General features: G+C 35.2%; 3 protein-coding genes across 3 annotated transcripts; 2 read left to right on the forward strand and 1 right to left on the reverse strand.

Annotated features, from left to right (window-relative positions):
• Nucleotides 1–932: 932 nt before the first annotated feature.
• Nucleotides 933–5,859, forward strand: LOC112512367 (soluble inorganic pyrophosphatase 1-like). The gene is made up of 9 exons (XM_025118292.1): nucleotides 933–1,020; nucleotides 3,296–3,431; nucleotides 3,692–3,720; nucleotides 3,815–3,880; nucleotides 4,550–4,657; nucleotides 4,757–4,822; nucleotides 5,205–5,325; nucleotides 5,414–5,495; nucleotides 5,573–5,859. The coding sequence occupies exons 2-9, from the start codon at nucleotides 3,302–3,304 to the stop codon at nucleotides 5,613–5,615; spliced, it is 645 nt and encodes a 214-aa protein (XP_024974060.1). The 5' UTR covers nucleotides 933–1,020; nucleotides 3,296–3,301; the 3' UTR covers nucleotides 5,616–5,859.
• A 2,688-nt stretch (nucleotides 5,860–8,547) lies between these two features.
• LOC112508623 (gamma carbonic anhydrase 2, mitochondrial-like) lies at nucleotides 8,548–14,130 on the forward strand. The gene is made up of 5 exons (XM_025113298.1): nucleotides 8,548–8,754; nucleotides 10,490–10,633; nucleotides 12,913–13,038; nucleotides 13,141–13,292; nucleotides 13,619–14,130. Exons 1-5 carry the CDS (start codon nucleotides 8,640–8,642, stop codon nucleotides 13,898–13,900), a joined length of 819 nt encoding a protein of 272 aa, XP_024969066.1. The 5' UTR covers nucleotides 8,548–8,639; the 3' UTR covers nucleotides 13,901–14,130.
• LOC112508614 (dihydroflavonol 4-reductase) lies at nucleotides 14,125–17,242 on the reverse strand. The gene is made up of 6 exons (XM_025113289.1): nucleotides 17,122–17,242; nucleotides 16,836–17,005; nucleotides 16,561–16,755; nucleotides 15,872–16,031; nucleotides 14,414–14,606; nucleotides 14,125–14,331 (listed from the first exon to the last, which is right to left on the reverse strand). Exons 1-6 carry the CDS (start codon nucleotides 17,240–17,242, stop codon nucleotides 14,142–14,144), a joined length of 1,029 nt encoding a protein of 342 aa, XP_024969057.1. The 3' UTR covers nucleotides 14,125–14,141.
• Nucleotides 17,243–20,484: the final 3,242 nt, after the last annotated feature.

A 20,484-nucleotide genomic window follows, 5' to 3' on the forward strand; every position in this document is an offset into this window, starting at 1 on the left:
TATTATATTCTATTAATTAAATATATTATATTATTAGAGATTAGTTTCAATGAGATTTTAAAATATTATAATTGATTTATTTTTAAGATGTTATTTTTTTGATCATTTTACATTATTATCAACTAATTTTGTTAAACATGATTTGTTTATTAGGTAGCTTATCAGTCATGAGCTAGCTTATAAGCTAGTTTGCCAAATATAACCCAAATCAATGAAAAATTGCAAGTGAAAGGACTTAAGAGAATCTCCAACATATATTCCCCAAATTTTCTTTAAAATGGAAAATTAAAAGTCAAAATCTAAAAAAAAAAATGTATTCATCTACAAGAGATTCCCTATTTTGAAGTATCCAACATTAATATAATATTAAAATATCATTTTTTTTTCATCTAAATATTTATTTTCAAAGAATGATATTGATGGTCTCATTTGGTAATAATTTTTCGGATAGAAATCATTCTCTCAAGTCGCACCTACTTTATCCATATTACAGATAGTTTTGAGGAAGCTGTTGGAACAAAATAGTAACAAAAAATCCTTATTTCCTCAACTTTCGCTCTAACTAGTCTTTGGGTCCAGGCCCTCCGCCGGCTACTGTTAGGACGAGGGATCAAATCCAAAAGATTCTAACCATAAGAAATTAAGAACCAACTAATGTCATAAACTAATCATAACAAACGACATCTGCAATTTCTTATAAACCACGAGGACCAAAAAGGTAGTTTACTCGGTAACAAATAAGCAAAGATTCGCATAAAAACGTAATTTGATTCCATTTGTCAAGTGCAAGATGTGTTAACTGTTTAAACAAAGTCATTATCCACGTGTACAATCATCGGACGTCCGATTGAATTCTTTTTCAATCCAACGGTTCCGTAAACCGACTGTTTTCTTTTTGTCTGAAAAAGGGTCAAGAGGTCATGCTTTTCCGTCCACTGACTCCACTCTAAACCTCATTTCATTTCTCTGTCCTCACATTTCTTTTTTCTTCTTCCAGAAATCGATTCTCGCTGTCAATCTGTAAGTTTTTTTCCCTCTGCTCCTTCCTATTCTATGGTGATCTTTGATTGTTACTATTATAGATAAACAAAGTGAAAATATCAAGGAGAAGAACAGATAAACGGTTTCAGTGTGCTTTTGCTGGTAATATGTGGGATAGTAAATGGGTTTTTGGTTTGAGTGTGTTTTGCTGTGATCGATTTGTGTTTCAAGTCGATGAATGTGAGATTGACTATTAGGTCGTTGTTTTGTTAGTATGTAAGTTTATTGATTGTCGATTGTTTTTTGGATTAATTTCCAGATGTTGGAATGCATGAAACTGCTGCTGTGTTCATTGAAGAACTTGTTTTATTAGGGTTTTCTATTCTAATTCTCTGTTACATCTTCTCAAATCTCAAGTTTAGTTGATCTATGTTTCTGACGTTCAAGCTTATTCGATTGGTGTTATAAGAAGTGTGTGTGTGTGTGTGCGCGTTTTTTGGATTATTTTTCTTCGAAAAACAAAGCATATATTTTATGAGTGTTCACAGATTACTCCTTTGATTTCTCCGATTTACTTAATTCATGGCAGATGCACATGCACTTACTTTTTCAATGCGATTCTGGCAATTTTCATCTTTAATGCTCCCTCTGATCCCGAGAAAAGTGGTTACTTGTAATTTTGGAAAATGAAAATTCAAATGTTGAAACTTCCCTGATTCAAAATTGACATGGAATTTTTTTGAATCTGTTGATTAGAAATGTTTTTGCTTACGTTGTTATAGTTAAATGTAATATGATCAATTTTAATCTGCAATCAGAAAGATTCTTATTGATTTATGCAATTAAACAAAAGGAATCAATTTATAGAACCAAATAATCATTGCTTCATTGAAAAATAAGAAACTCGTTTTTCCATTTCGGGAGTAACTTTTGATTTATATTCCTCTTAATTGGTTGCCATCTAACTTGCCTTCATTTTTATGTGTAAAAAAGGATGTGATTTAACACACATTCTCTTCTCATAATTACACTATCTTTAAAAAAATAAAAAATAAAAGGTGGTGAGTTTGATAGCAACGTTGGTGGTGACAATATATTTTCCCATTATCTTTCTGAATAAACTGGTTGGTGAGTTTGATGGTAACCTATATTTACGTACTCCTTTGTGTTCTTGTGTTAACGAATCAAGTGGGGTATTGTTTGTTTGGCAATTTTCAATAAACTCTTTCTAGGGTACAATTAATGTCATGCACTTGCTTTTTGTACTATTTTCAGCCAGAAACTTGTCCTTGATTTTGCTATCAAGATCCAAAATTAATATGAAAGCTATTATAATCTTTAAGACCAATTTTTCTTTTTTCTGTAATTCTGTGATACCTTTTATATGGTTTACTGTATTATTATTTCTTATTTTTTTCAGATTAATATTCAAAGTTTTTAAGTCAAATTAGTCCATTTGACTTTTACAGTCAATTGTGGAGTCCTCACGTTATCCCATATAAAACACTTGCAGGTGGGGGTAATTTAGATCATATGATCTACATCCTGCATCCATGAGTCTCATACATCTATAGAAAACTGGGAGCTAGATAGCCTCATAAGTGGTTATTCTGATGTATCACAAAAGGAAATAGTGTATGCAAATTTTTACAGTTTCACTGTTAAGTTTGTAACTGGAGTAAAAATCATAGACTGTCTTGTTAGAAGTCTATATCTTGGCAAATGGAAATTTGGAAAAATATTATTTAGGGGAAAAGATCATATTCTTGTAGGATCCTGATTATATCTTATGAACAAGATTAGCTAGTCGAACATTTGGTCAAACAAAAACTTGAATAATATATTGTTGAACTCTTGACTCCTATGCTTACATGGTATTAGAATGCATTCCATAACTGATTTATATTTCATTCAGCTTAAGGTTCAGTTATCTTTGCTCTAATACTCTGCAACTGTTTCATACTAAGTGACACATAGGGGGCGATCTTTAACATAAGTGCTAGTTTCACTATCAGTCGAATCCAATTATTATTTTATCAACATATGTGGTCTAAGGGCCAGTCCTCTTATCTTCATATTGTTTTGAGATGGAAGCCCAAAGGATTCTTTACAATATACTTTTATACACTTGCCAACTCAACATCGTGATCAAGCGATGCTCAAAACTCCTATAATCTATTGATCTTCTGTTAATGTTGTGGAGACAGTTGCTTATTAAGTGAACTTACTTCTAAACTGATATCATCGTGATGATAAGGTTTATCAATTTTCTTGTGTGCTTGCATTTTTCATCATACACAATTACACATTGAAGGTAAACATGGCTAACCACGAGGGTCAAGGAAGTGAGAAAAATTCTGGAAATTCTCGTGTCAGCCTCAATGAAAGGATTCTCAACTCAATGTCACGAAGATCTGTTGCTGCTCATCCCTGGCATGACTTGGAGATCGGTAAAGCTTCTATCTTTCCTACATATCACCTGTCTTCTGGTAATGTATCATTAATATTATCAACGGTCTTGCTTGGGGTGAATGATTATGACTTTATGCATCTGATGTGCATATTACATTACCATCTTAATATTTCTACTCAAAGGAGCCCATTAAGCTTTAACCACATATGTTCACAAGGGTCCATTTTGTGTTTAGAAAAATAGTTCCAAATGATCACGACTCGTTCCTAAAGGCTCTTTTTATGGTGATATATGCAGGGCCCGGTGCACCTGCAGTTTTCAACTGTGTATGTTTTTTCTTTTTACATCTCTGCCAATTGGTGTTATTTTGGGTCATGAAAATCAAGAATTGTCCACTCAAGTGATACAAGTCTGTGTCAGGTGGTTGAAATTGGAAAAGGCAGCAAAGTTAAGTATGAACTTGACAAAGCAAGTGGTCTGATCAAGGTAAAGCTCTTGTTACTCACTTTTTATCAAGTTACCTTCTGATGGTAACATGGAAAAATCGTCAACAGAATTAAGGATAGAGAATTTTTAACTGATTTTCAAGAAACAGAAAGTGCATGTTTTACTGGCGGCATGATAATTATTCATGATTTATACATATCAGTATGGCTACTGACATGAATGGATTGGCAATGAATAAATTAATCATAATCTTTTGGAATGTAATTTACCTTTAGTGTGAAATTGTTCTGCAAAATGTTGAGGAGGTTGAGCATCAATCAAGTGTATCAGTTACCATTGCTAATCTTTGACAGCGTCAACATTGATATATCGTCCACTTGCAAGATACAATCATAGCTCAAAACTAACACTTCCTCTGTCCCATACAAATTGCAAAAATTCTCAATTGGGGATGTCGTTTGGAAATTGCAATGTGTTTCTTTATTTGACAACCTTTTAAGATGAAGATCTATTTGCCTGTCGTCATCTTCACTGACACAGGTCGTTTTGGGTCCAGAAGGATCACTCATTTTTTTCATTCTTAGAGGGTATTTTAGACAATTGATCAGTAGTGGAATACTTCAGACTAATGCAAGTCAATCTTATTTATCTCCTTTATACAATCTATATCTGTGACACATTATTGACTGATGAAATTTCCATCAATAGGTCGATCGTATTCTGTACTCATCAGTTGTTTACCCACACAACTACGGATTTATCCCAAGAACCATATGTGAAGACAGTGATCCCATGGACGTGTTGGTATTGATGCAGGTGCTCCTGCTCCCCAAATAAAATAAAATAAAATAAGTTGTTTGCTTAAACAGCTTCACTTGATATTGTTATTTGTCCATTTTTGATTGCCCTGTACAGGAACCTGTACTGCCTGGCACTTTCCTTCGTGCTCGTGCTATTGGACTAATGCCTATGATTGACCAGGTAAATACCCTTTTATAATGGAATCAAGACTCTTCCTGTTTCAACTCTGATGTTCTTAACTATTGGTATTTCAACAAGAGTTCGTAAAGCATATTGAGATAAGGCAAAGTGGTTTAGGTCTCTTTCATCTACATCATTTTCTTCTATTTCCTATTCTGTTCCAATAGATATGACCGACAATCGTGTTTATTCCTTGCACCATGTAAATGGATCCCAGAAAATGAAAACATATAAAGTTTTTCTTCATTTTTTCTTTTAACCCTTTACTACAGAAGACCACATTTCAATCACCATTTTCACATTTAGATCGCAACATGGAAAAACATTTCGATGATGAAATATTCATCTCAAATGTTCAAATGGAATTTGTTGTGTGTTACAGGGGGAATCAGATGACAAAATCATAGCAGTATGTGCTGATGACCCAGAATTTCGGCACTACACAGACATCAAAGAACTTCCTCCTCATCGTCTTGCTGAGATTCGCCGTTTCTTTGAGGATTGTATCCACACATACATTTTTTTCTTGCTATAAATAGATCTCTGGTTTAATTTTCATATGGTTATAGCCTCTTAACTGAAAGCATGCAGACAAGAAGAATGAGAACAAGTCAGTGAAAGTGAATGACTTCCTCCCTGGTGCTGATGCAGTGGAAGCTATCAAATATTCCATGTGGGTAATCAAAATCTTGCGTTTATTTTAATGATCATTTTAACACGATCTTATGTTGGTTTTATACGTGATGGCAGGGACCTGTACGCGTCCTACATCGTTGAAAGCTTGAGGCAATGATTCGGTTATGGGGTATGGTTTGTTGGTGTGGAAACTAGTTGTGATTGTAGTAGGACTTGAGAGGGGGTGCCAAGAGACTTGTAATGGTATGAAGAATGGTTTTTAAAAAATAAATCACCAAACCAGAAACTAATCGGGTCTCTCAGAATGGGGGAAAACCATGTGATTGTGTTTGGCAAATCTGAATAACTTTTCTTTTTCCTTGGTTAGAGCTTAATATCACCCAAGGATTATTGAGGGATAATTTTTATTCTCTTGTTAGCAAAGAAAATATATATAATAATATTGTTGGATATGCTTGTCCCAAAAATAATTATTATGGTTCGGTGAATGGACAACGATTTTTGGGCAAATGCTAATTTTGTTTTCTGAAAATATAAAATGAAAAAGTTTAGGTGTTGGTTTGTTTTTTTATAAAGAAACTTTTATTAGTTTCTTATGTCTGATTTTTTAAGAGATAAGGTTATTCAGACTGTTTTTTTTTTCCAGAGGAACTTATGTTTTATTGTTCTTTTATCTGGTAAGAGGTAAACCAACCATATATTTGCCTTTTATTATTCTTCAAACCCTCAACAACGACATTTCTCAATTGATTAACGTTAATCGGTGATTTCTCTTAATCAATCCTTACGTATCTCAATTAATGTATCTTAATAGGATTTAAATATGTTAAATACATTAATGACATATTTTCATTTAAATGAATGTTAATTATATAATTTAGATGTAAAATTTCGTAATAATGATGAATAAACATGTATAAATCTTATTTATAAATTCAACAATATAATTTTTTAACAGGTAAAATAGACAATTTAAATAAATTCAGATTTCAAGCGTCAAACACCACCTCTTATAAATCAAAAGTGAAATAAAACTTCAGATTCTAGCACATCTTAAAAAACAAACGTCATCTTATTATTGAATATTTTAGAAAAAAATTAAACATTGCTTGTGTTATTAACTTAAAAAAAGAAAGTTACAATATTGTAAGAAGTAGCTAAATAAAATTTAATTAATTTATTATCGTAAACAACCAAAGCAATAAAATCCATAAAATAAAAATATTCGAATCACTAAAATTAGCATATTATGTTATTCATAATAATGTCACTTTATTAGTTTGCATTCTGATGAGGGGATACAAGTTGATATCGAGGGCAATGAGTACCTCGATTGACTTCGTTTTGTTGAGATTTCGTCCTTGTTTGTTTTCTAAATGAAAATCTCTCAACAACCTTTTATACAGTTATACTTATTCGATAAGAGGTTAGTGAATTAAGAGTGCTTGTTTTTTCCCTTTTTTTTCAGACCCACTTGTCACTTATCAATCTCTTATCTATAAGATGTAAACCAACCCCTTGTTTACCCCTTATTGTTCCAGATATCGCAAGCCTCTATCAAATAGGATCCTCACCTCTCAGGTCTCAATCGATTAATCTTAATCGAGTCTCTTTTAGTTTCCTTCGAGTGGATTTTGCTTTCAAGACTTTCAACTTCATGATTCATAAGGAAAGAGAGGTTGATCATGACATAAGACCTTGTATAAAGACATGGTAGATGAAGTTGGTATTGTCACACCATGACAAGAAAGTCTTTCTAAAACTAATTGACAAATTCTGTAGAGAATTTATTAGACCAATTATGTTGTTAAGTCAAGATGTCGAGAAACCAAAAAGGCACATGAGATAGAAGCTAGAAGTTGCAGAAATGAGGATGCTTGGATGACTAGGAGAAGTCGGGAGTCACCCCTATCACTAATAAATTGAGAGAAGAAAGATTATCGGCGGTTTGGATTCGTTTGCAAGAGAAAAATGGCGGCTCCCATGAAGAGGGTATAAAGTGTGATAGTAGAGTGGGTGAAGAAGAGGTGCATGGTGTAGAGGATGTGAAATGAGCAGTTAGAGATGAACATAACAACTTTAGACATTTTTGAGAACATGATATCTGATAAGAAATCATGGAGACACATGAGCAGAATAATAGGCTAAGGTGCATGGACTTGTAGATAGCTTTAGACGAAAGGGAGGGAGTTGGAGAGGTTGGTGTAAGACTTTAGGAGGGGTTTAAAGTTGCCGGACCGACTACCAACGCTTTACGTTGGATTGAGGAATTGTGTAGTATCTTGTCGGTTTTCTATGCAACAATTTGTGTATATTACGTATTTTATTTAGTTTTACTTCTATTAAAATAATGGCCAATCTTTTTTGTAAACCCTTTGCAAACTTTTGAATTTTGTCCGTCCAAAGCTTGTTCGCACACACATTTTTATAGGTCAAGAAGGGTATTTACGAAAATAATATGAAACTCCTTTTAGCTCATCTTTCATTTTCTTTTAGATCATTTCATTTTTCTATATAAAAATAACTGAAGCCTACCAAACTAAAAGGAAATATGATGAACGGTCACAATCACAACTTACAAATGACACATCTTGAAGCATGTCTCATTTGGTTTGCAAGATAAGGATTTTCAGGATTTGAAATCACCTGATTTCATTTAAATCTTGTGTTTGAACTCACATAAAATATAGGATTTTGAAATCCTAAGGAGATGATTGGTATTTCATAATATTTCGTAAGATTTGTATATAATAATGTTTTAAATATGTCAAAAACATTTGTTTTGTAATAATCAATTAATAAAAAAATAATTTTTTTATTTTTATAAATTTTTTATTAATTATTTAAAAAGTTAGAATTTAATTTTATTCCAAATCAAACACACAAAAATTCCAAATTAATTCCAAATCATTCCACAAAATATTAAATCCCTCAAAATTAAACCAGAATAAAATAAAATTCAAATCCATTAAAATCACTGCATCGAACCAAAATCACAGCCAATTTCCCGAGTTCACCCAGTCGTAAGTCGTAACTCAGTCAAACTCGGTTTCATCTCCCTTGTCCATTCCCCAACTTTGCTTCTCGGCACACTCTCTCCATAGCTTAGAAAAAACCCCTCGATTGGGGCTAGCAAAACAAAGACCCATTTCATACTACAGCTTTCTTCTTTCGTCAGTTAATGGGTACATTAGGAAGAGCAATTTACGTCGTCGGATCCTGGATCCGTGGAACCGGCCAAGCCGTTGATCGTCTCGGCTGCAGCCTCCAAGGCAGTCACCTCTTCAAAGAACAACGTAACTTCTCTTCAGCTTCTGTGTCGTTTTAATCTTTAGCTGAAAATCGTTTTAAGAAGGTGTTGCCTTCAAATTTATTCGAATATGTTTGTCGTACCGCAAAAAAAAAAGTAATTCAAGGCTGAAATTGGAGTGATATGATGTGTATTTATGGTTCCATTTAGATTATTGCTTCTTCCTGTAATCTGGTTATCAGTTAACTCATCTGGGTATATGTGATACCAGTGGAATTTGACGTTGATGAACATTTGGGGGACTGAGATGTCGACGAAGTTCCAAATTTTTGTGATGTAGTTCTACATTTTGATTTTTTTAGTTTGCATCATATGATGTTAACAAAACAGAACAATTAAAAGGCAATTACAGAATGTGGTCAAGTGGGAGCAATAGCAGATTGGGATGTGATGCAATTGATAATAAAGTAAACCGAGTTTGATGCATTTCAACCGGTGGGAATAAATGGGGTCTGTTTGAGGTTTCTTATTGGCTATTTGTTCATGTTGAGGATTAGAATTGGTTCAACTGAAAGTAGTGTAGGGCATGCATTCTTGATGATTTTCATTGGAATCCTTGTGAATCGAATCAAGTTTTGTTCAGTATATATGTTGTTTGCTTTTGGATTATCCACCCTATAATTTCTTCTGTAAGTTATTGACTTTACCTTTTTTGTGTAAACTAACCGTAGTTTATGCGAAAATCCAAAAATAGAATACTACAGTTAGCGATATTGGAGAGTATGTGTCGAGTACAATGTTTTTCATATGCTGTCCAAAATTATTCGTTCTTGCAAAGTGTTTTTCTTTTGGGGGTTTTCACAAGATTATTAATTAGCTTGCTTTGGAAGGCCAAGAATGATGGCAAAGAATGATGATTGGTTTGCAATTGAAGGCCAAGAATGATCGTTCAAAAAGTCACTGTAATTTTCTCTGATTTAGTTTTAGCGTACTTGCAACCCAACTACTTTGGGGATAAAGAATTGTTGACTTTCTTTTCTTGTTGGATGCAAAGTAGTTGTTGTTTGCAAAATAAAAACAAAAAAACGATCATTGAGTTTCATGTTTCCAAATGGTCTATCATCTATGTTCTGAAGTAATTTGAAAGCTACACCTAAATAGTGTGACTTTTAAGTTAACCTAATGTTAGCTCCAATGACTATTGGAGACATTTAGATACTGTTGTAGGTGAGTTTCTTCTAATCTGGATCTTGTTTTCGAGTTTATCACTTACCAGTTACCACTTTCTTAAGTGACTTGATGACCAGTCCAGTTTTCAAGCTAGTAAGATCATCATAACCTATAGAGCCTATGTACGGGTTTCCTTGCAAGATCAGTAAAGTGACCCAAAATGCAACGAGTACTAGGGGGAATTGACCCTTTTGACCTGCCTATGGTCTAGAAATTAGCAAGGATCTAAAGGGAAGAGGGAGAGGTTATGGGTATCGGAACATAATAACTGCTGTTAAGAGAGACAAATATTCCATTATTCCTGCTACTTATAGGCTGTGACCCATCTGCCATTTACTCGAAGGTTCTCTGTTATGATTCACTCAGTTTGACGTAGAACTAAGGTTCAATTCCTTTGTCTTCTTGGTGTCCCAAGGTTATAGTTTTTGTCTTGTGTTAAATCGTTTCGTGACAATTTTTGTCTTTCTGAGAAACATTCTATATCTCTAGTATAATTTTCTGTTGGGTTAGTAAACTAAGTAAAACTCTTTCTGATTTCTTTGTTCTGATAGTGTCCAGGCATCAAACTCTGCTGAATTTATATGATAAAGATCCAGTGGTTGACAAAGACGCATTTGTGGCCCCTGGTGCATCTATCATTGGTGATGTTCAAGTCGGACGTGGTTCCTCTATTTGGTATGGATGTGTTCTTCGAGGTAACACTTGTAACTATGATTTGTATCAGCTATTGGAAATTTGAACTTTTTTGTTTTTCTTTTCCTCCCATGTGGATGCTTTTAGTTTTGCATTTTATCATCTTACGTAACATATGAAGTATGAATATAAAAAATGAGAAATTCAATGGCCTAGACGAATGGACCTTTAGATTTTTAATTGCTAGTTCTCAACTTAGATTACCACTGTCATTGAACTTTTAGAACCATTGATATCTAGTTTGAGTTAAGGCTATCGTTTAAGTCAACATCGCCCCGTAATCCCTCAAAAGAAAAGAATGATGTAAATCCATTAAAGAAATCTTGATGATCTCAACAAGGAATTAAGAGAATACTCATATGTTCTACATCGGCTAACTTTTTCGGCCCAACTCTTATCTGGTTGAAGCTACTTATACGGCACTTAATTCATATAATGCATGTATGAAGATGCTGCTCCGATAGGGCTTGCTTGCATGAAGAATAATCCAGTTGAGCTCTTCATGAATTGAAGGTTTGACTCACATACTTCTAACGACGTGTTTGACTACTGGTTAAATATCTAATAATAGTATAATACCCCTCTATAATAGCGATCTTAAAAGTGTAGTAACCAAATTAGAGATGAAGTGAAAGTGTGTTGCTATTTATTGCAATTTTTCCAATTAAAAACCTGAAGTTATAAGGGCATATTAGAAGATAACCATGGATCGCAAAAACAAACCAAACGTACCGGATATATCTCACCTAGAAGTTCGGTCAGGGGAGGATGTATGCAGACCTTACCTTTACCGCTAGGGGTAGAGAGTTTGTTAGCATGAAGACACGTGGTTGTGAAAGTTTTATTGTATTAATTAAGATAGAAAATGAAATCTTAAAAAAAAATCTGAATAGTTTAGATTTTAGAAGTTTCAAAAAGTAGATTGCGAGGAGCTTGAGTCAGTGGAAATCTTTGAGTAGCATAATTAAGCACGCAAAAGCAACAAAAGAGATAGTGCAAAAGGTAAAAGAACACAGGATAGAAATAGCAACAGTAAATAGCTTTGTTGTGTTGTCTTCAGCAGTTACTAGTTTTCAGGTTGTTGATGAGAATATTTTTTATTTTCTAGACTTGGATTTAAGAGTCGGTGGTGGATTCCTAATATCGTTGACAGCGATGACAGAATCACTTAAAAGTAATGAAAACCCATCGTTTTAGCAATTCTTGTGCTTGTAAGACTATTGGAGCTAAGTAACACCATAATACTCCGAGAAGTAAAAAATGGCTGAATCATTATGCTATGAAGGCCACCCCTCATGCACAAGTTACACTAGAAGAATCTGGTAATATTAAGTTTAAAACCATCCAATAACTCAAAGAGCCTTTAGCAATGTTGGACTATTAAAGAATTTTGAAGTTTTCAGAAGTTCTGAATTGAAGTCAGACTTATGGACCAAACTGTTTATATATTATTATCATCATAACAACTCTTTCGAGAAAACGAATTATGTAAGTTGATGAACTAAAGAATATAGAAGATAGTCGATATTTGAAGCATATCAATTTGAGAGGTAGTTTTCAAATCTTTAATCAAGTTGAAAATCTCCTCCTTTCTTTATTCACATGTGAATCCGTTAGTTCAAGTTCATTTCTTTATTCTTGCCGGGTGATTAATTAGTGAAGCCTGTTGAAATCCAAATATTGTGGTGTCTTATGAAAGTATCCTTTCAATATTTTGATGAACATACCCTTTCAATAATTTGATGAAAAATTATCCTTTTTTATGTTGATTGATCATGAACAAAGTGATGTAGTTCCTGTATGTGTCTTCATACCAACGTATGGTTGTAAGTACTGTTTGTGTTGGAGTCCCACATTGGGTAGAATTATGACAATTTCTCCTCGACATATGCTGGAACCTCATTCTTCCTCAAAGGGCTCTTTTGGAGAGTAATCTAACGGGGTTCCACATCTTTTCACATGGTATCAGAGCCAAAGTCTGCCATCTCGACACAAGGACAATTTATGCCTGTCTCCCTTCCATTGGGAGTGTGTTGGAGTTCGGTATCAGCTAGATGTGGACCATTTCTCCTTATATATATATAGTTCGATAGCAGCTAGACGTGGACCATTTTTCGTCATATATATATATATGTGTGTGTGTGTGTATGTTGGAACCTCCCTTATCTTCTCAATGGCTCTTTTGGAGAGTAGTCTAGCGGGGTTCCACGTAAACTTTCATCATGTCAGCCCTTTTCCCCTAAACTAATTCTCCTATTAAAACTGAAAGTCTTGTATGCAGGTGATGTGAACAGTATCAGTGTTGGATCGGGAACAAACATACAAGACAATGCTCTTGTGCACGTAGCCAAATCCAATGTTAGTGGGAATGTATTTCCGACAACAATAGGCAACAATGTTACTGTTGGTCAGTACCCTTAATCTGCAAAATTACTATATCGACCTTAAGCATCCATTAGTTTGCATTTTTAGAGCCATAGTTTTCCTTCCTTGTCAAAACCGTACACAGGTCATGGCGCCGTCTTACATGGATGTACTGTTGAAGATGAGGCTTTTGTTGGGATGGGTGCGACATTACTCGATGGAGTTTTTGTTGAGAAAAACGCAATGGTGGCTGCTGGATCACTTGTGAGGCAGAATACAAGGATTCCCTTTGGAGAGGTTTGTTGCTGTTGTTGACTTTAGATTTTCCAGAAGAAAGCCTGTAGTTCAACTTCAAATTTGCTAGATGAACTTGGAACACTTATACTGCCTCCATGGCTCCATCCCATGAATCTTGTGGCGTTTGACTTGGCTTATCTTTTTAAGAAAAATGTTTAATTGTTCGTCAAATACCAACAAAATACTCTTTGAAAAGGACAGAACAAATCAGGTCGACCCAAATCAATTACATCACATTACTTCTTTTTTTTTTTGATAAAGGGGACAATACCCCCAGAATCTTTTTAGGGTTTATATGCTTATAAGAGTTTATTCGAGTATAATAGGTATGGGGAGGCAATCCAGCCAAGTTCTTGAGGAAGCTGACAGAAGAAGAAATAGCCTTCATCTCCCAATCAGCACTTAACTACACCAACTTGGCTGCGGTTCACGCAGCTGAAAATGCAAAGGGCTTCATGGAGATCGAGTTAGAGAAGATGCTGCGCAAAAAATTTGCACGCAAAGATGAAGAATATGATTCAATGATCGGTGTGGTTCGCGAAACACCCGTGGAACTAACTCTACCCGATAATATCTTTCCACATAAAGCACAAAAAGCAGCTTCTTAGATCCTTTCCGAGATAGTTTTTCCAGGATTTGACGAAATGTTCTGTTTCTCTACATGTCGGGTGACTTGTGCTCAAATCGAGGAACCACTACAGGATGCAGATGCTTATTTCTAGAAATAAACTTTTGATGCCAGGCTCAAAATGTGAAAGATCTTTAATCCCTTTTTCTGAATTCTTACAGTAGATTTAAAGAGAGATTTATTGGTACAATGAAATATAAATGTTTTTGATAGAATGAAGATCAAACATGAATATGGTCATCTGTCTTATGGTCCTTGATTGTGGAATATGGAAGCAATCCTTTATCTCTGCAGCTATCAATGGCTCCCTTAAACATCTCCTCCAGATCATACTTAAACTCGAAACCCATCTCTTTTAACTTCTTCGATGAAAACGAAACTATCGGTGGCTCCTTATCAATCCCTGGAAACCTACCAAAATCATATAAAATCATCATCATATAAAAAGCAACAAAAAGATGAAAAAAAGAAAGCACCAAGTTCAGATTCTTACTGATCTGGAACATGGTACTCTGGCCACTTTTCTTTGATCACTCTTGCCAATTGATGAATGGTGGCATCATGGGAAGAACAAATGTATCTCCCTCTGGCTTTAGGGTTCTCATATAAGTATATATGACATTCACAAAGATCATCCAAATGTACATATTGACCTTGCTTTATAATTGAATAATGTGATTCTGCACCTGTTTTGATGTACAAAAACGTTTGTTAGAAATTTGAAAATGCATGATATTTAGGGGGTGTTTGGTCCATAGAATGGAATTTGAGGGAATTGGAATCCATCAAAGGAATTTGACTTTAAAGGAATTAGAATGAAATCTCTCAAAAGAATTGAAACATTCGTCTTTGTTTGGACTATCGCAACCATCGCCCCGTCCATACCCTACCAACCACCATGTTACTACTGCCGTTGTCACAGCTAACACCCTGCCTCACTCCTATGCGAACCTTTCCCCACCCTCCCAACCCTTACCCCCACCACTCCTGTCCCATCCCTGCTCCATAGGTCAGGGTTGTTGGGGGCAGGCAGTGTTGTAGAATGGTGGTTAGTGTTGGGTTGGAGTAGGGTAAGGTGGGGCCGGGGTGGGGGCGGGACGGGACGACGGGGTGGGTAGGATAAGTGGCGGGGTGGTAGCTGTGACGATGATAGTGGTGGGATAGTGGTCGGGTGGCTGGGAGTGGATAGGTATGATGACAACAATAGTGGCATGGTGTTTAGTGGTGGGTTAGGGTAGGGTGGGGTGCAGGTGAGTGGCGGTTGTGAAGGCGACAATAGTGGTGTGGGGGTGGGGGGGGGGGGTTAGGTTAGGGGCACGACGGCGGGGCGGTGGAGATGGGTGGCAAGGTGGTAGCTGTCACGACAACAGTGGTGGGATGGTGGTCGAGTGGCTGGGAGTGGGTGGATATGACAGCGACAGTAGTGTCATGGTGGTTAGTGGTGGGTTAAGGTAAGGTAAGGTAGGGTAGGGTAGGGTGGGGGTGGGGGTGAGTAACAGTTGTAATGACGACAATAATGGTTTGGTGGTGGGGGTTAGGTTAGGGGCGTGACATTAACGGTAGTAGCATGGTCATAGTAGGGATGTGCAGTGAGTGATCGGGGGTGGGTGGGTGTGATGACAACAGTAGTAACATGGTGGTTAATGGTTGGGTAAGGGTGGGTGGCGGCGACAATAGTGGAGTAATGGTGGTGGGGGGTTTGGGATGGGGCATAACGAACAATAGTAACATGGTCGTGGTGAATGGTGATGTAATTCAATTCTTTCCATTATGCCAATGAATGATAAATTCATTAATTTGTGGAATTCAATAGAATTTGAAAGATTCTATCCATTTTAAGAAATGAATCAAACAAAGGAATTGAAATTTGGTCAAAAAAATTTGTCATTCCAAATTCCTTCGAATTCCGCGAACCAAACGGCCGCTTTGTGCTTTGGGGCATGCTATATACCGTTGATCAACGAAAGTGCGGTAATGAGGCTTGGTGGGAATGAAGGAGTGATGAATGGACCAACGACTAGCGTTGGTATGATGCTGATGAAATCGATGTTGTTTTCTTTTGTTGCTTCCCAAGCTGCTTTTTCTGCCAATGTTTTCGACACAAAATACATCTGCTTTGCGTACAGAATGGTCGATGATTAACCAATAGATTATACGAACAAATAAAAACACGTGACAACAAAATCAGCTTCATAGGATACTTTCATAATAGAATGCTTTATATAACTTAAGTTTATATGACTAAATAATTGTATATCTTATATCAAGAGTGTTACAATAAGTTGATATGATTATTTTAGGTTGCTTTTGAAATAAATTGTTCTATTGACTTATTTATGTGACACTTTTATATCATATGAATATTTCCTTTTATAGGATAATTGTTTTTATAAGACATTTTTTCAAATAATATCTTATAAAAAGACTTATTTGGACGTTTTATTTTAAAAATGTTCTTAAAAACTTGTTAGGACGTCCAAAAGTGTCATGTCGACTGTAACACCTTTACATACGATGCACTTTTGTTCGATGTTATAAACTCAAGTCCTACAAAGCAATCTATTAAGACATTTAGACTTATTCGACGTTCTGTAAAACCAATTTTGTTATAATGAAAGAAAGAAAATTTATAGAACGAACCCAAGCAGTCATTTTCTTTGAGTAGATGAAGTCCAAATCGCTCCAATTCGACTCGTTGTAGACAGGAAGTTGATGTTCTTGTACGTTAACAGTCCCGGCAGAGGAGGTGAACACCAGTCTCTTGACTGTTTTGGCTTTAGCACACGATCTTATGATGCTTAATACCCCTTCTATTGTTGGCTTAATGATTTCATTCTGCAATATAAGTATCCGAAAATACGGTCATTAATTTCCGATACATACAAATACAATAATATATATATATATATATATACCTCAGGGTCCTTGGATTCAAAGTCCATAGGAGTGGCCACATGAAAGACCCCATGACAACCTTCAACAGCTTCATCAAAACTTCCTTCCTGTGTCAAATCTGCCTTCCATAATGTCAAGTTTGTTTCTGCTTTGGGTAGTTGTATTAAATGCTTCACTTTCTTCATGTTCTCTATCCAATCATTTGGTTTATTGGTTCAAGATTCAATGTTAATAGAATACAAAATTAATATTAAATCATGTGTAAAGTCAAACAGTATAATAATAAAAATAAAAAAGTGGATATACCAGGGTCACGAACAGTAGCACGGACAACGTAGCCGCGTTCGAGGAGTCTCATAACGAGCCACGAGCCAATGAATCCAGCGGCTCCGGTGACGCACACGGTGGTCGGAGAATCCTGTGTCATGTTGTTGTTTTTTTGGGTTTAATGATGAATTAATTAGTATGAGGATTTGGATGTGTTTTTATAGATGAGTTGGTAGATAAAAAGCACGTGCGGAATCCACCATTCAACTCCAAAAGTATTAGAAGTAGATGATGGAGAATGGTGGGGGGTGAGAAAGGATGGTTTGCATACGTTTGACCGTTTGTTCGGGTATCCAGATATAATCACGGGTCGACTTCGGATTCTAACTCAAAGTGAACCAAACCCACAAATCGAACAATGGAGCTTATATTGTGAAAACAACAAATTATGAGTTCTTATTTAAATTTCTTTTCTTTGAATTATTTATGTGGTTTTGGTCATTTTGAAGTTTATAAGACATAAATAGAAACTGATGTAATTTATAGTAGCATATTGAGACTTAGTGGTTGTTTATCATTTGCTTACGTGGTAAGTGCTTTATCAGGCCACTTATTACCCTTCTCTGACCCTTATTGCTCAACCTGACAGTGGACAGCTAATGCGTGCACGTTATCGGATGAACATGGTAAAGACTAACAATCTTATCTGGTAAAAACAATGGCAAGAATTGAGAGTCTTACCTGGTAAGTAAGACTGATGACACTTGATTGGTTCTTACCGAGTAAATTGTCGCATAAAGTAAGTAAGAGTGTTGATTCTTACCAAAAATCAACTCCTAGTGCTATTCGTTGCTCTTGGGCCGGCTGTTGGGTTACTGCGTGTCGGACCGCCACAATCGACGTGGTCGTAGCCTTTGGGTCAGATCATGCGAATAGAATCTTAACCGATAAAGTAAGTAAGAGTGTTGATTCTTACCAAAAATCAACTCCTAGTGCTATTCGTTGCTCTTGGGCCGGCTGTTGGGTTACTGCGTGTCGGACCGCCACGATCGACGTGGTCGTAGCCTTTGGGTCAGATCATGCGAATCAAGCTGGTATTTTAGTATGGGCCGCATCATTTGGACCATTGAGTTGGGCCGAATTAAGTCACACCACAATCCACATTGACCACAAGTCCACAACACATGGTTGGATTGGTTTTGTAGGATTTTGACTTCTTAAATTATTTAACAAATTAATCTTCCCCTTATGTGTTATTTAAATTTTAATCTTTTATTAATTGTTTTAAGACATTATATTTACATAAAAAATTAAGAATTTACAAATGGAAATATAAATTTACTTGCAACAATATACCCGGTAAGCGCTTAACGTAGTAAGAGTCGTTGTCCTCACTTACCGGGTAAGACTCTTGGTCCTTGTCTCGCTCTTACCGTGTAAGATTCTTGATCCTTATTATGATCATCCGGTAAGGTAATGTGACTTAGTAAGCGCTTACCCAGGTAAACGGCCCTTAAGTCTCATGTTCTCGTTTGAGCTTCAATTGAGTTATAAATTTCTAACTGCTCTATGAATTATTTATATGGTTTTACTCGCTTTTAATTCCTAAAATAGTAGTATCTAGTGTTTTCATTTGAAGTTGCATATTGAAGCTTAGTTTTTGAGTTTTAGTCGTTAATAATGACATAATTGAAACACTAACTTTAAACGTGTTAAATTGGAAGTATCTTCTTCAAGTTTTCTACTTATTTTAGTATCAAAATGTCAAATTTTTGCATGAATGCATCATCTCATGAATAGCTCTTTGAAAGAAGTTAGAAAATTGACCAAACATATCAAAATTTAAACGTTGTTGTTAAAAAAGAAACAAGGCGAGTTGTCAGTTGTGGGTTAAAATGGATCAAACCAAGATGGATCCCAAGATCCGCATGTTCATGGCCTTCGTATTAGCATGCGGCTAGCCATATTGCTCGAGCTACAAGAGTTGGGGCCGAATTAAATTAAACTACAATTTATGAGTTTTTGATTTATGAATTAATTTTAACAAATTAATTCAAGCCAAGTGAGTTATTTAATTTTTAAGCTTTTATTAATTGTTCGATTACACATTATATTTGGTAAAAAATCTTAAAAGAACTTATTAGGCATCAAATATCGTCTAACAATACAAATATTTTAAAATTATAGGTTACAAGTTATTATAATCTACGTATGAGTTTCTAAAACTCCATAAAAAATAATCGACAACCAAAACATCACCTCTCAAATCTTACACCATTTTCAGAACTTGGAAGCTTTCTCCTCTCTCCTAAAGCTCTCAAAAACCCATCTGTTACTCTTTGAAGTGCCCGATTCTAAAACATTTATGGAAGATGATGGCAACAATGGTGGAGGAGATGGACCTAAACATATTGTAAACCCTACAAGGTGGTGGCTTTTGGAAGAAGCGCTTATTGGTGGAGGTAGAAGATAACAGAGTTATGATTCTTGCACTTGTTGCTATTTCTTTTTTCCAAAATCAGTCAAAAGTGTTTCTTTGGTGATTGTATGGGTAAATTAGGGAAAGTTCATCTCTATCTAGGGATAGATACACCTCCAGCTCTGTCTCTAGTCAGAGCTTTAAATTATTTCAGTAAATACTTTGCTTCTTATTGGGGTAAGATGTGATAAGAGGCTAGTAAACAGCTCCTAAATCATTTACAACTTATTATGTCACATACAATTTTTTAAAATGTCACGTTTGAACTCCATAAAATTAAATGATACACATATTTAATTATAAGATAAGAACAAACTCTTATCATGCTCAATAAAACCGATAACCAATCAAATACCCTTTCATCCTCGTAACATTAAAAAAACAGTAAGGAATAAAAGAATAAAACAAAGCTTCTTTTATTTATTTTATTTTATTTTATATTTATCTTTTATTATAGGGGGTGTATGTGAAAATTGGAAGTTTGAATGATGAAAAAGTCAAGAAAAGTAGCCCATAATTATAAAATTTAGTTTGAATTGTCAAAGTAGTTGACTTTAATCTTGATTCTTTTTTCCAGATATTTTAGTGCCAACACCTTTTCTCACTGCCTTCTTTAACATTTTGTCGGTAATTCTTTTATTTATATCTTACTTTTAGGAATTATAGTTACATTTTTATAAGAATAAAAATGATAAAATGTTGTATTTTTTTATATAAAATAATATAACAAACTACATTTATTAAGTAAAGCTATGGATTTGATCCGTGGGGTTCTTTGTTTTGTTGGTTTTGCTCCTTACTATTTGTTTATTGTAAAGAAAGAAATTTGTGGTGTGCACTTCTTGTTTAAGTCTTCGCCTTTTCCAATCACCCTGTTTTATTCTTTCTATTTAATTCGTTCATCTGTTTTATACTTGAGGATA

This window comes from Cynara cardunculus, assembly GCF_001531365.2.
Source record: "Cynara cardunculus var. scolymus isolate 2C chromosome LG 1, CcrdV1, whole genome shotgun sequence".
NCBI lineage: Eukaryota > Viridiplantae > Streptophyta > Magnoliopsida > Asterales > Asteraceae > Cynara > Cynara cardunculus.